The sequence below is a fragment of the Oryctolagus cuniculus genome, chromosome 2, assembly GCF_051225735.1.
Source record: "Oryctolagus cuniculus isolate XC-2025 breed Fujian yellow rabbit chromosome 2, ASM5122573v1, whole genome shotgun sequence".
Lineage (NCBI taxonomy): Eukaryota > Metazoa > Chordata > Mammalia > Lagomorpha > Leporidae > Oryctolagus > Oryctolagus cuniculus.
The window spans coordinates 44,949,034-44,964,951 of NC_142868.1; the positions used below are offsets into that span (position 1 = coordinate 44,949,034).

The following is a 15,918-nucleotide window of genomic DNA, read 5'->3' on the forward strand; positions in this document are numbered from 1 at the left end:
TGGAAGAGTGGACATTTTGATGATGCCAATATTTTTTTAAAAAGATTTACTTACTTGAAAGGCAGAATTGGGGAGAATGAAAGAGACAGAGACAGAGATAGACACACACCTTCCTTCTGCTGATTTATTCCTCAAATGGCAGTTGATAATTGTCTTTTAAAGTTTTATTTATTTTATTTGAAAGGCGGAGTTATGGGGAGGGTAGAGAGATCTTCCATCTGCTGGCTCACTATAAAAAACTTTACATTTCTTCTAAGTATGCTTCTAAGTATTTTAATGTTTTTAAATTTTTTTTTTTTTTAGTGATAGGGCATGAGTGTGAATGTGAGAGCGAGCCCTCCTATTCTGATTCTCTCCCTGGGTTTGCTAGAGACCTATGCCAGACCTAGAGCTCCATCCAGGTCTCTCATATGGGTGGCTGGATCCCAGTTACTTGAATCTCACTGTTACCATTTAGGGTCCATGTAAGCAGAAAGCTGGAGTCAGGAGCTGGAGCTGGGTGTTGAACCCAGGTATGCCAATATGAGGAATGGGTGTCTTTTTTTTTTTTTAAGATTTTATTTGAGAGGTAGGTAGAGAGAGTCAGAGGTAGGTAGAGAGAGAGTCTGAGAGACTCAGAGTCAGGGGAGGGAGGGAGAGAGAGAGTGGGGGAGGGCCGGCGCCATGGCTCACTAGGCTAATCCTCTACCTGCGGCACTGGCACACCGGGTTCTAGTCCTGGTCGGGCATCGGATTCTGTCCCAGTTGCTCCTCTTCCAGGTCAGTTCTCTGCTGTGGCCAGGGAGTGCAGTGGAGGATGGCCCAAGTGCTTGGGCCCTGCACCCGCATGGGAGACCAGGAGAAGCACTTGGCTCCTGGCTTTGGCTCAGCACGGTGCGCCAGCTGCAGCGGCCATTGGGGGGTGAACCAACAGAAAAGGAAGACCTTTCTCACTGTCCACTCTGCCTGTCCAAAAAAAAAAAAAAAAAAAAGGAAAAAAAAAAAAGAAAAAAAAGGGGGAGGAAGGGAGAAGGGAGAGAGAGTCAGGGGGAGGGAGGGAGAGTCAAGGAGAGAGTCAGGGAGAGAGTCACAGAGAGAAAGATCTTTCACCCATTGGTTCACTCCGCAAACGGCTTCAATGGCTGGAGCTGAGCCTATCCGAAGCCAGGAGTCAGGAGCTTCTTTTGAGTATCCCACTCACATGCAAGGGCCCAAGCACTTGGACCATCTTCCACTGCTTTCCCAGGCCATTAGCAGAGAGCTGGATTGGAAGAGGGGCAGCCGAGACTCAAACTGGTGCAGTTGTGAGATGCTGGCACCACAGTGCTGGCCCCAGGAAATTGGTATTTTGACCACTTGTTTCAGCACCAATCCCTTATTATTTTTGAGGCTATTATAGTGAAATTGTTTTCTTAATTTCATTTACAGGCTTTTTCATTGGGGTGTATGGAAAGACAACCGACTATTATATATTGTCATATCTTATAACCTTGCAGAACTTGTTTATTCTAGTAGGATTTTTAAACTAGATTCTGTAAGATTTTTAATGGGTTTTGCAGATCATATAATCTGCAAACAGTTTTATTTCTACCTTTGTAGTCCAAATGCCTTTTTTCTTGCCCAACTGCCCTGACTATAATCTCTAGTACTCTGTTGAATAGAAATTGAGTAGTAGAGACCCTTTTCTTATTCTGGATGTTGGAAGTTAAGTTCTTCAGTCTTTAACATTAACTCTGATATTAGCTGTAGTGGTTTTTAACAGATTTTGTTTATTCATTTGTTTTCACTTTGTTTGCAAGGCAAAGAGAGAGAGTGATAGGGAGAGATCTTCTATCTGCTGGTTCATTCCCCAAATGCTTGTAACAGCCATTACTGGGCTAGGCAGAAAGCAGAAGCCCAAAACTTAACCAAGTCAGGGACCAAGGCATTTGTGCCATCACCATCTGCTGCCAGGGTGTGCATTAGCAGGAAGCTAAATTGGAAGCTCAAACCAAGCATGCTGATAAGGGATGCGAGTGTTGGAAGTGTGCACCAGCTGCCTGCCCTTAGCCATGGTGGGTTTTTTTTTGTGTTTTGTGTGTGTGTGTGTGTGTGTGTGTGTGTGTGTGTTTTAGATGCCCTTAATTTGACTGAAAAATTTTCATTCTGTTCCTGGTTTGTTGAATTTTTTTTTTTTTTTATCGTGGATGAATGTTGACTTTTTGTCAAATGCTTTTTGTAAAATTAAAACTTTTTCTTGTGTCTTATTTGCAGAAATTGACTTGCATACCAAATGTGTGGTGGATGTTGATGCAAACAAGGTCATCCTCAATCCTGTAAACACAAATCTTTCCAAAGGAGAGGCTCGGTAAGTTAAGAAACAGTGTTTACGTTCAGCAGATTTTACATGACTGAAAACAGTGTTGGCTGTCGAATTGAGTAGTTGAACAAACATTGACTGCTTATTCTGCAGAGACATTTCTGGCTTCTGTGAGGCTCAGGTTGATGAGATAAGGACTATAATATAGAATGACGAAGTGTCAGAGTGAGGGTTGTGTGTAGGAATTATGTGAGAAGCTCAGGAGAGTGTTAGATTGGGAAGTAATTGAGGAAAGGGTCTTGAAGGCAGTGGTGCTGCCTAGAGGACCGCGTGAGATGTGACTAGGAAGAAGGGTGGAAAGGAAGGCTTTTAGGCTGGTCCTTAGAATGGGTGGCTTTGATTTCTGTCAACTCAAAGCCTGCCTGTCAGTCAGAGCCCATTTCAGGGTCATCTTTGTGGAGGCACTCGTGCAGTCCTCAGTGGTTCCCCTCCTGTGTGTACTGTCAGCGGTAGTCTGTACTGCGGACTTCATTATTCTTGGTGGTTTGCATTCTTAATTCCAGCTCTGCAGTGGATTTTAAGGTCTTTGAGGAAAGAGACTGCCAGGGGCTGAGGATGAATGCGGAGTACCACTTCCGATTTGGGTGATAGCATGAACAAAAGGCAGGCCAAGAAAGTGAATTAGGGAAGAATGAAGAGATTAATTTGGGTTTTCTCAGCAAATGGAGGGCAATTAATTTGATCAACTTAACTGGGATTAGATTACAGGAAATCTGGAAAGCAGATGAGGAAATTAGGCATTTTTGTCCTAATTTTGGCCATTGTTTTCAAGTTTTTGAGTATTACGATTGAGGAAGTGGATCAGGAAAAATTGTCAGTTGACAATGTAGAGGGTGGGTCAGACAACTTTGTGGAGATGAGCTGTGTCAGAGGTTTTTGTACTGTCCCTGAAAGTGATGAGGGCAGATGGGAGAGATGTGTCTGTCCTCACACTTTGCACAAAGTGATACGTGGTAAATACTCGCAGATACAGTGTTGTACACAGTGCTCTGTAAATGTTCTTTCAAGTAAAGTAGAAATAGAAAACGGCACTAGACTTCTGATCAGAAACTCTGAAATTGAATTCTTAACTGTGTTACAGCTAGTTTTAACTTCCTTGAACTTGATCTGCATGATATTTGCCGTATCTGATAGTTTTTTCCCCAAGAATCAAATGAATTAGTGATGGCTACAGTGCTTTGTAAAGGTGTTCTGTCAGTGTTTGAGTTCATAGTCACGGATGCAGAGATACTGCCTAATTAACTCCAGTTACGAGAACTATAGGATGTATGTCGCTCGGTGTGAAAGGTATTCGCGGGTCAGAAACGGTGCGGTGATTTTGATCTGCTAATGGAGTAACTGTTACCTTTAGTATTAATTGAAAATACTATGTTTTTTCTAATGCTCTTAAGAATTTTAGCCTGGAGACTTGCTTTAGTTGGAAATATGAACAACTGTAAACAAATCGGGAGATTGCATCCTATGGTAGAAAGACCGCGGAATGTCTGTGCCCATTTAGACTGACTGGGAGCCTAACTTGCTGGCGTGGTCACCTGTGGTCCCTACTTACAAAGTGTTTATTGCTGCCTAACAAATAACCTCCAAATGCAGTAGCTTGAGTGAACAATAGTCATTTATTACCTTCTGGTTTCTGTGGGTCAGGAGTTCATTCAGGGTTCAGCGGGGGTAGCTGGTCCTAGTTGCATGCTGTCTGGCATCTAACTGGAAGAATTGAAGGCTGCGGTTAGAATCGTGGGGGGAAGGTTTGGTCACCCAGGCCTAGTGTTGATGTTGCCTGTTGGCTGGAGGCATCGCTGGTGTGGTGTGGAATACCCACTCACAGGTAGTGGTAGGTTTTAAGGGCAAGCATCCTGAGAGAGAAAGCAAGTCAGAGGGGAGCAGTGCTGCCTCTTGTGGTACAGCCTGAGGAGTCCTGCACCACACTTAGGTCACATTTTCTTCTTGCTCAGGGCAGGTACAGAGCTCTGCACAGTTTAAAAGGGGAAGGGGCGGGCTGCTGCTTGGGACACGCCAGCGTGCCATATCAGAGTTCCAGCTACTCCCTTCTGATCCAGCTTCCTACAGATGCATCCTGGGAGGCAGAAGATTATGGCTCAAGTACTTGAGTCCCTGCGCCCCATGTGAGAGAGACCTAGGTGGAGTGCTGGGCTCCTGGCTTTGGCCTGGCCCAGCCCTAGCTGGCATTCGAGGAGTGATGAAGCAGTGGATGGGAGCTGTCTTTGGTCTTTCTGTCCTTCCCTCTCTGTCTCTGCCTTTACAAATAAATAAGATCGAAATTGAAAGGTGAAGTTTCCATGAATTTTTGAAGCCCTTCATATTTATTAAAATTGATTGAAAACATGAATAAATCAATAGATAAAACCATTTCCAATTTAATGGCTTATTCATGGAGACTTGGAAAACTTCTTTTTGTGGTACATATGGGATTTCTGTCTTAAAAAGTAAAAATTTTAAATTTGAAAAAATTGGTACTGCAAAGTCAACAAGAAATTACGAACATTGTCTCTGGAGCCAAGGCACCATGCTTAGCATGTCAGCTCGATCCTCTATCATCCGTGACTCTGAGAAGTTATTTAATTCTTCTCTGCCTCAGTTTACTCATCTGTAGAGATGCTGCTAGTACCTGCCTACAGGGTTGTTTTTTTTTTTTTTTTAAATGAGGATTACTAGGCTAATCCTCCGCCTAGCGGCGCCGGCACACCGGGTTCTAGTCCCGGTCGGGGCTCCGGATTCTGTCCCGGTTGCCCCTCTTCCAGGCCAGCCCTCTGCTGTGGCCAGGGAGTGCAGTGGAGGATGGCCCAGGTGCTTGGGCCCTGCACCCCATGGGAGACCAGGAAAAGCACCTGGCTCCTAGCTCCTGCCATCGGATCAGCGCGGTGCGCCGGCCGCAGCGCGCCGGCCGCGGCGGCCATTGGAGGGTGAACCAACGGCAAAAAGGAAGACCTTTCTCTCTGTCTCTCTCTCTCTCACTGTCCACTCTGCCTGTCAAAAAAAAAAAAAAAAAAATGAGCATTAAATGAGTTAAAATACATCAAATGGTGGACTGGTACACAGTAAACCCTACAGAAATGTTAGCTATTGCTTGTGGTATTACTGTTGCTGTTAACAGCTGTGGTCAAGTTGTAGCCCATGGATCTTCAGTGATCCTATATGTCCTGTATGTCCATAGTAAGGTAGTCAGCTTTTTTCTTTTTCTTTTTTTTTTTTTTAAAGAAAAGGGAACATCCAATATTTGAGGCTACATGCCCAACAGAAAACTATCTAGTGCTATAAAAATTTCAGCTTTGCAAGATGAGAAGCTTTATTAAAGTTTGCCTAATGTTAATTGGCCTCTTAGAGGCTAACAAGCCATCTCTCATTGAGACGGACCTCTCGTTTTTTAAACTTAGTAATAGAAAATATTAATTTCGGGGATAGTGCTGTGATGTGGTGAGTTAAGCTTTTGCCTGCAATGCTGGCATCCCATATAGGCACTGGTTTGGTTCCTGGCTTTTCCACTTCCCGTCCAGCTCCCTGCTAATGTGCCTGGGAAAGCAGTGGAGGATGGCCTAAGTGTTTGGGCTCCTGCACCCATGTGGAAGACCTGGCAGAGGCTCCTGGCTTTGGCTTGGCCCAACCCTGGCTGTTGCACCCATTTGGGCAGTGAAGCAGAAGATCTTTATCTTTTCTGCTCTCTCTCTAACTCTGCCTTTCAAATAAATAAAATAAAAATCTGTACAGTTCAGTATTTTCCTTTAGTATCAACTAACTTGAGAAATCAGGTTGAGACATTGCTTGTGAAAATAGAATAAGAACAAAGGGATATTATCAAACACAGGAAAGATTAATGATGAACTCTTCTTATTTTACAGCACTCTACTTTGAACACTCAAGTGAATGGAATAGCTGTGTCTGCTAGATCTTTCTTTTTTTTAAAAAAAAGATTTGTTTATTTGAAAAGTAGAGTGAGAGTAAGAGTGACAGAGAGAGGTCTTGCATCTGCTGGTTCATTCCCCAAATGGCTGCAAAGGCCAGAGCTGTGCTGATCTGAAGCCAAGAGCCAGGAGCTTCTTTGGGATCTCCCACGTGGGTGCAGGGGCCCAAGGACTTGGGCCATCTTCCACTGCTTTCCCAGACCATCAGCAGGGAGCTGGATCAGAAGTGGAGCAGCCAGGACTCGAACCAGTGACCATGTGGGATGCCGGCACTACAGGCAGCAGCTTTAACCGCCATACCACAGTGCTGGCCCCACCAGATCTTTTTCTTGAATAGTGCTGATGTACATTGATGCATTTGATCTATATATTCTCTGATGCAGAGCCACACTGCCTATATTACAAGTAAAGAAATTGGAATCATCTAGCCCTGAATTAACTTAATTTTCTGGATTGATTCTGGGGTTTTCCAACTCATAATTTGCAACATAATTATGAATAATTTTTAGGGCAAATAGATGACTAATTCACTATCCTCAGATTTTTATAAGATTGTTAATGTGTAAGTCTTAGCATTTTGGAGCACATTATAAATCCCGTATGATGTAGCTAGTTAATATCGTACCATGATGTAATAGCTAATAGATCTTTAAGCTGTGTTTTATTTGGATTATATATTAGAGCTTATTAAAATTTTATCTTATAATCAAATGTTAATTCTGGTGCCTGTCTCCATGATAGGGCAGGGTGGTTCTCAGACTGTTTCATCTTCTGCCTTTCGCTGCTTTCCCTCCTTTGCCCACCAGCAGGCCTTTCTTGTGGACGGACTGATTGTTTTCTTAAACGTGATCAAGTTGTGTTTTCTCTGGGAGAGTGGCAGAACCAGTGTCCATATGAGATGCCAGCATCATAGGCGGCTGCTGTATGCCATGGTGCCAGACCCTGTTTGTTGTTGTTTTAAAGATTTATTTATTTATTTGAGGCCGGCGCCGCGGCTCACTAGGCTAATCCTCCGCCTGGCGGCACCGGCACACCGGGTTCTAGTTCCGGTCGGGGTGCCGGATTCTGTCCCGGTTGCCCCTCTTCCAGGCCAGCCCTCTGCTGTGGCCAGGGAGTGCAGTGGAGGATGGCCCAGGTGCTTGGGCCCTGCACCCCATGGGAGACCAGGAAAAGCACCTGGCTCCTGGCTCTTGCCATCGGATCAGCGCGGTGCGCCGGCCGCAGCGCGCTGGCCGCGGCGGCCATTGGAGGGTGAACCAACGGCAAAAGGAAGACCTTTCTCTCTGTCTCTCTCTCTCACTGTCCACTCTGCCTGTCAAAAAAAAAAAAAAAAGATTTATTTATTTATTTGAAAGAGTTACATAGGGGAAGGGGGAGAGAGCGCGAGAGATCGCGAGAAACTTCCATCTGCTGGTTCACTCCCTAGATGGCAGCAACAGCTGGGCCAGACTAAAGTCAGGGGCCAGGAGCTTCTTCTGGGTCTCCCACATGGGCCCTCTTTTGCTGCTTTCTCCAGGTCATTAGCAGGGAGTTGGATCAGAAATACAGCATCTGGGACACCAACCAGCTCCCATATAGAATGCTGGCATCACAGGTGCAGCTTTACTCACTGTGCCATGCTGTTGGCTCCTGGGTGGTTTATTTGTGAACAGCTTTGTTGAGATACATACACACACACACATCATACAATTCATCCCTTTAAATTAAACAATTCAATGCTTTACTATATTTACCAACTTGTGCAAGTATCACTATTATCTCCTTTTATATCATTTTTATTATCTTTGTGTATATATTTGAATTTTCTCTGTTTCAGACATTTCCTATAAATGAAATCACACACTGAGATTTTTGGCAACTGGCTTGTTTTACTTATTAGCATAATGTTTTTGAGGTTTATCCATGCTGTAGCATATATCATTACTTTGTTTCTTTTATGGTGGGATAATACTCCATTTTGTTTATCCCTTCATCTGTTGATGGACATTTGGGTTCATCCCACTTTCTTGGCTTTGTGAGTAATGCTGTTTGTGTACAAGTCTTTTTGTGGACATGTATTTCATTTCTCTTGGGTACATACCTCAGCATGGACTTGCCAGGTCACTACGTTTACCTTTTGAGAACTGCCAAAGTATTTTCCAAAGCCCCCGCACCATTTTACATTCCTACCAGTAATGTATGTGGGTTCCAATGTCTTTGGGTTTTTTGTTTTTTTTTTTAAAGAACTGTCGTTTCCAGTAAGGAAATGGGGGTACCTCTGGCTAATTGGAGAGCGCATATCCTGCCTGGAGGCATTCAAATTACAAGGAGAAAGCAAAACAAAACATTGGGTTTTCCAAACAAAGCCTGTCTGGCCAGATCAGCCTTTGGCTACTGGTTTGGAACCGCAGCTCCTGATAAACTAGATTCTGGGTATTTTTCTATTAAGAGGCACTTCTTTGTAAAGTCTAAAAACTTGGGGCAAAATTAAGAAAAGTTCTAAAGAATAAAATACAGGCCGCTGCCGCAGCTTGCTGGGCTGATCCTCCGCCTGTGGTGCCGGTACCCCGGGTTTAGTCCCGGTTGGGGTGCTGGATTCTGTCCCAGTTACTCCTCTTCCAGTCCAGCTCTCTGGTGTGGCCTGGGGAAGACAGTGGAGGATGGCCCAAGTGCTTGGGCCCTGCACCTGCATGGGAGACGAGGAGGAAGTACCTGGCTCCTGGCTTCGGATCTGCGCAGCGTGCCGGCCGCAGTGGCCATTTGGAGGGTGAACCAACGGAAGGAGGAGGAGGACCTTTCTCTCTGTCTCTCTCACTGTCCAACTCTGCCTGTCAAATATAAATGTATTTTATTTTTTTATGCCCATCATTTTAACAAATCATTAACAACATAATGTAAACCTGTTTGTGCCACCCAGTTTGAACTCTTTCCCTGTCTGCCACAGTTAACTGCTTTCTTGACTTTGGTTGTAATTTTTCTTTGGTATTTGTTTATACTTAGACTATGTATATTTGTAAATTGCACATTATTGTAGGCACATGATTGCCTTTTGCTAATAAAAAGCCAAGGAGGTGACCAAAAAAAAAAAAAAAAAAAAAGGATGAGGGGATGATTTGTAAGATTAGGAGATCAAGACAGAGGCAGAACATGGACTCCAGCCATAGCAGGTTATTTAGGGATAAACCTGAGAGGGGCTCACTCATGAGGAACCCGCTGCAGAGAGGAGGCTTTTTTGTCCCTGTGCCATCACAAGTATACTGCATGATGTAGAAGCATCCTAATCTTGGGGAGGAAAGCTAACACTTGGCGTTTTATCAGATCCCCTGTTCTTCCTCCCCCCTCCTCCCTGAAAAGTCCCAAATAGGCTGATGTTGTGTAATGGGGAAGAGCTGCTGCCTGCTGCCATGCTGGCATCCATATGGGCACTGGTTTGAGTCCCAGCAGCTCCACTTCAGATCTAGCTCCTTGCTAACGCGCTTAGAAAAGCAGCGGAGGATGGCCCAAGTGCTTGGACCTCTGCACCCATGTGGGAGACCTGAATGAAGCTCTTGGCTTTCGATCGGCCCAGCTCTGCCTGTTGTGGCCATTTGGGTAGTGAACCAGCCAAGGGAAGACTTCTCTCTCTGTATCTCCCTTTCTGTCTATAACTCTGCCTTTCAAATAAATATTAAAAAAATTTCTTTTTGTTCCTTCAGATTTCCTACTAGACATTAGTTTAGTCAAGTTTATTAGCTAGCTAATGAGTCTCTAATAGGAGCAAAGCACACCAGGCCCTTCTCTGGAGGTTCAGAGTACTCATCCTGGGAGACACACAGATTGAAGCTCTTAAAATATATGCAGAGTTAAGTGAGGGTGACTCATGTGCTCCGTTTCTCTTGCAGAGTATATGGTTAGTGGTACTGAGGAAAGGGCCTTGTGCCAATAATTTCTTTGAAATACACAAAATCATTTTCTGACTAATTCCTTGTTAGTAGAGGGCATCATTAGGTCATATTAGATAATGACTTTTTAAATTTCTCTACTGCTATGTGGATACTAATTTAAATTAAGATTTTAATTGAGGGAAGTCATGCATAATGTAATTATGGTATGCACAATAGACCTGTTTGTTCTCTCTGCTGTGAAATGACTTGAGTGAGGCTAATAATTCTGCCCAAATAGAATCTGCTCCTCAGGAGAATAGTGTGTGGTATGTTTTAATTTCATAAACATGCTCTTCCTCAGAGAGCCTGTCTGCCCTAATTATGTCAGAACATGGTGGGCAGAGCTTTGTTTTACGTATGCAGTTGTATATGTTGAAGAAACATCTACCTGTAAAAATATACTGTATTGTTTAATGTATAAGCATTTAGTTTCTGAATGTAGTAAGAATAAATCAGACTGTTAAAAGCTAAAAAGGCAAGAAAATATGTGGTTGAATGCATATTATTTCCCAGTTATAGAAGCGTGCAGTTAGGGCCGGTGCCGCGGCTCACTAGGCTAATCCTCCGCCTAGTGGCGCCGGCACACCGGGTTCTAGTCCCGGTCGGGGCGCCGGATTCTGTCCCGGTTGCCCCTCTTCCAGGCCAGCTCTCTGCTGTGGCCAGGGAGTGCAGTGGAGGATGGCCCAAGTGCTTGGGCCCTGCACCCCATGGGAGACCAGGAAAAAAAGCACCTGGCTCCTGGCTCCTGCCATCGGATCAGCGCGGTGCGCCGGCCGCAGCGCGCTGGCCGCGGCGGCCATTGGAGGGTGAACCAACGGCAAAGGAAGACCTTTCTCTCTCTCTCTCTCTCTCACTGTCCACTCTGCCTGTCAAAAAAAAAAAATAAATAAATAAATAAAAAAAAAATAAAAAAAAGAAGCGTGCAGTTAAATTTCAGTAAATATGAAGTTTGTGAAGTTTAGTTCATAAAGTCTAGCAACATGTTAAGATACCCTCATAGATTATTGGTAAACCTGTTGCAGCTGAATTACAATGGACAGCCACTGTAGAATTTATGATGTTTAACATCGTCATTAGATGTATATGATCTATGTTCTTTGTGCTTTCACTATTTTTATTGGTACAACAGTTAGAAGGAATAAACACAATTTTTTTCCTAAGACAAGGAAAATCTCTACACCTTGTTTGAAATACTCCTTGGATATGAACATTTGATGTAAGGAGGACTAAGGATTATGTTACTCTATAACTTATCAAGTAAGTTATAGATAATAGGAGTTACATGTGGTGAATTTCCACAGAATTATGGATTCAGCAAAATGTTATATGTAGTACATATAAAATATGTATAGATGATAAAACATGTAATTATGAATTTAAAAAAAGGCAACAGCCAAGTCCTTCTGTTGAAGATTTGTTTTGCTTTGTTCTTTGGCCATAATCTATGAGGTTACTAATATGTATATAGTCTGCATAAGAATCTGGATTTCTTTTAAAGATGGAGGTAGCAATACTCTCTGGAAGGATGACAGGAGAAACCCATCCGTGTCTCAGTTGCTGTCTCACAATACCACTGGCGTTTTTTCTGACCTACTCAGCATTTGAACATCAGCAGTGTGCTAAGTATCAAGCTGAGTTAGGATAGTCTTTAATAATCCTCAGTGCCTTTAAATTAGGATCATCATATTTTTACACAGTGTATCTACCAGCATTCTGGTAAAACAAAAAGCAAAGCAGAAGCCTGGAAAGTTGAAAGGGAAGTTGAGCTGTTCTCTTGTAGATCTTGTAAGGCTAGATTTTGTGGACTCAGATTTGAAATGATTATATTGTTAATTGTGAGCATTGCATAATTTCTTATTAGAAATTTTCTTTGCAAATAATTTAGAGTTCTGGAGTTTCTAAAGCTTTACTCAGAGTTCTTTTAAAAAGCAGTGGTTATTTTTGGCCGGCGCCGCGGCTCACTAGGCTAATCCTCCACCTGCGGCGCCGGCACACCGGGTTCTAGTCCCGGTCGGAGCGCCGGATTCTGTCCCAGTTGCTCCTCTTCCAGGCCAGCTCTCTGCTGTGGCCCGGGAGTACAGTGGAGGATGGCACAAGTGCTTGGGCCCTGTACCCCATGGGAGACCAGGATAAGCACCTGGCTCCTGCCATCGGATCAGCGCAGTACGCTGGCTGCAGCGGCAGCCATTGGAGGGTGAACCAACAGCAAAGGAAGACCTTTCTCTCTGTCTCTCACTGTCCACTCTGCTTGTCAAAAAAAATTAAAAAAAAAAAAGGTAGTGGTTATTTTACATTTCACTTTGCATCACTTATCAGTATATGTAAGTATATAAAATCTTTTATCATGTTTTGACCTAGGTATAAAATAAGTCAGTCATTTTGTCCTACTTTTGGGAAAACTCAGCTGGAATTTACATAAAAACTATTGATTAACATAAAGTTGTATTTAACATTTTAAGTTTTAAAATTTTCTGTTATGGTGCATTTGAAAGATGTAGCAGTGTGAGCAGAACCATATAATGTGCTTAACACTTACCCCCAGACCATTAACCCAGGGTAGTACTCTCCTGTCTACAGTTTCATCCCTTTTCTCTTTCCTATGTTATTTTGAAGGCAATTCCATCTTACCCACAAATATTTTAACGTCTTATTTTTAAGCAAAACCACAATACCATTATTATTCCTAAACAATTAACAAGTTGAATATCCCTAATCAAGGAAGCCGAAGTTCTAAATGCTTGAGAATCCAATCCTCAAAAGAGCATTGACTTGACTCCACAAGTGGAAAATTCCACACCTGACCTCTTGTGACAGGTTGCAGTCAAAACAGTCATACCTAAAATGTTATATTTATTCCATTTAGACTGTATAAGATGTGTATGAAATATAAATGAGTTTTGTGTTTAGACTTGGATCCCATCCCAAACATGCCTCATTATGTGTTTGCAAGTATTCCAGAATATGAAGGAAATCTGAAGCAATTATAGTTCCAGACATTTTGGATAAGAGATACTCATCCTGTAGCACCAATTTTTCTGTCTGTATCAGATGTCCATTCTTCTCATAGTTTGTCTCCCAAAATTTTTGAATTAGGTCCTCAATGTGGTATATACATTGTGGTTTGGTAAGGTTTCTTTTTTCTGTTCTGATAATTTTAATTATTTTTTTTATATTGATATTTTTTTGCCCACTTTTCCTCATTGTTTTTGAAAGACTGATTTTAAAATTCCCAGCCAAGGTTTAGACCTTGTCTATTTCTTGCTCTTATTCTGTTAAATTTTGCTTAAAGATCTGATATAGATGTATACATACATAGTATTTTGTGATCTTAAAGAATAAACCCTTTTATAATTATCAGATGACTCCCTTATTCCTGATAATACTCCATGTCTTAACATTTGCTTTGTCTCATCACAATATAGCCTCATCAGCTTATTTTGCTTCCTGGGTACATGTCCCTTTTTTCCATATTTTCATATTTTTTAATTGTTAGGAATCTTATTTTTTTGAACAGGCAGAGTGGACAGTGAGAGAGAGACAGAAATGTCTTCCTTTGCCGTTGGTTCACCCCCCAATGGCCGCTGTGGTTGGCGCACTGCGCTGATCCGAAGGCAGGAGCCAGGTGCTTCTTCCTGGTCTCCCATGCAGGTGCAGGGCCCAAGGACTTGGGCCATCCTCCACTGCACTCCTGGGCCACAGCAGAGAGCTGGACTGGAAGAGGAGCAACTGGGACAGAATCCGGTGCCCTGACCGGGACTAGAACCCAGTGTGCCGGCGCCGCAGGCAGAGGATTAGCCTATTGAGCCGTGGCACTGGCCAGGAATCTTATTTTTTGATATAAAAAATTTAAATTAATATTGTATATGTTTTGGACTGCAATGTGATATTTTGGTATGTGTGTACAATGTGTACTGATCAAAGCAGCATGATCAGCATTTACCATTCTTTGACATTACTTTAGGGTTGGAGGCTTGGTGCTTTCTCCTGTTTGTTCATACAGTATGGACAGGTTATTGTGAATTGCTCTCTCCCCGCAGTAGCAACTTACGCCTTTGACTGTCCAGATTCCCTCCAGGGCCCCCTAGTCCCTCCAGGCCTCTAGGAATCACCATTCTGTTTTCAGATTGAAGTGTTTTGTTGTTGTTGTTGTTTTAAAATTTTTTAATGCTTTCAGCTCCCACATGTGGGAGAACATGTGATGTTTGTCTTCCTGTCTGGCTTATTTTACTTAAAATGTCCTCCAGTTTGATTTGCTTTGCTATAAATGTCAGGGTTTCATTCTCTTTTTGTAACTGAATAGTAACCTGTGTGTGTATGTGTATCACAGTTTTCTTGTCCATTCATCTGATGATGGACATTTTGGTTCATTTCGTATTTTGGCTATTGTAAACTGGTACAGTGTGGGGAGCAATCCGGACTAGACTAAGTTACTCGAATTAGGACTTATTCTATGCATCTGCTCTCCCACAATATGGCGCTGGGAGAGAAGTAAACAGCTTCCGCACAGCTGCCTCCAGTTCAACCAATTAACTGTAGGACTTGCTCCTGATTGGAGAGCAGCGTACTCGGCGTGTGGGCAGCTGAGTTGGGATTGGCGGAGGAGGACTATAAAGGAGGAGAGAGACGGCATGCACCAGGAACATCTATGGGGAACATCTAGCTGAAGGAACACCCGTGCAGCCCCCGAGAAAGCCGGCCGGCGGTGTGCCGCTCCCCTGCGGAAGTGGGGAACGTGGCTAGGGGGAACTGCCCTTCCACGGAGGTGGAAGGGATAGTAGCCAACCCGGGAAGAACCAGCAGCAAACCCGGGGAGGGCCGAGCAGACGAAAGAACAGCGCAGGGTCCTGTGTTGCTCCTCCACGAAGAGGGGGAGCGACAGTACAGCAAACATGGTGGGGCAGGTATTTCTTTCATAAAATGATTTCATGTCTTTTGGGTATATATCTAGTAGTAGAATTGCTGAATCATGGCAGTTCTATTTTTAGCTCTTTTTTCTTTTAATAGAGATTTATTTTATTTATTTTAAAGAGTTAGAGAGGTAGACACAGAGAGCAGGGCCTTCCCATCTACTGATTCACTCCACAAATGGCCGCAGTGGTGGAAGCTGAGACCATCTAAAGCCAGGAGCTTCTTCTGAGTCTCCCACATGGGTGCAGGGACCCAAGCACTTGAGCCATCTTACACTGCTTTCCCAGGTGCACTGGCAGGGAGCTGGATAGGAAGTGGAGCAGTCGGGACTTGAATTGGTGTTCGTATTGGATGCCAGTACCACAGGCAGCGACTTCAACCCAATGCACCACAGCACTGGCCCCTATTTATAGTTCTTTTAAGATATCTTCATATTTTTCATAGTGGCTGCACCAATTGTGCTATATTTTCAGCATTTGTTACTTTCTGTCTTTGTGATAATAACATGCTAACTGGGGCTGGTGCTGTGGTGTAGCAGGTAAAGCTGCCGCCTGCAGTGCCGGTATCCCATGTGGGCATCAGTTCAACCCTGGCTGTTCCACTTCTGATCCAGCTCTCTGCTATGGCCTGGGAAAGCAATGGAAGATGGCCCACATCCTTGGGCCCCTACACCCACGTGGGAGACTTAGAAGAAGCTCCTGGCTCCCGGCTTTGGGTGGGCTTATCTCTGGCCGTTGTGGCCAATTAGGGAGTGAACCAGAGGATGGAAGACCTCTCTCTCTCTACCTCTCCTTCTCTGTGTAACTGCTTTTCAAATAAATAAATAAATAAATATTAAAAAAAAAAAAAAACATGC

General features: G+C 43.5%; 1 protein-coding gene across 4 annotated transcripts in view; it reads left to right on the plus strand.

The window, feature by feature from the left end:
* Nucleotides 1-15,918, plus strand: part of KIF13B (kinesin family member 13B) — a 217,403-nt gene that overhangs the window by 23,230 nt on the left and 178,255 nt on the right. For all 4 annotated transcript variants that reach the window (XM_051842522.3, XM_051842523.3, XM_089325433.1 and 1 more), the window contains exon 2: nt 2,233-2,326. In XM_051842522.3, coding sequence (XP_051698482.2) covers nt 2,233-2,326 — 94 coding nt within the window. The remainder of the gene's footprint in view (nt 1-2,232; nt 2,327-15,918) is intronic.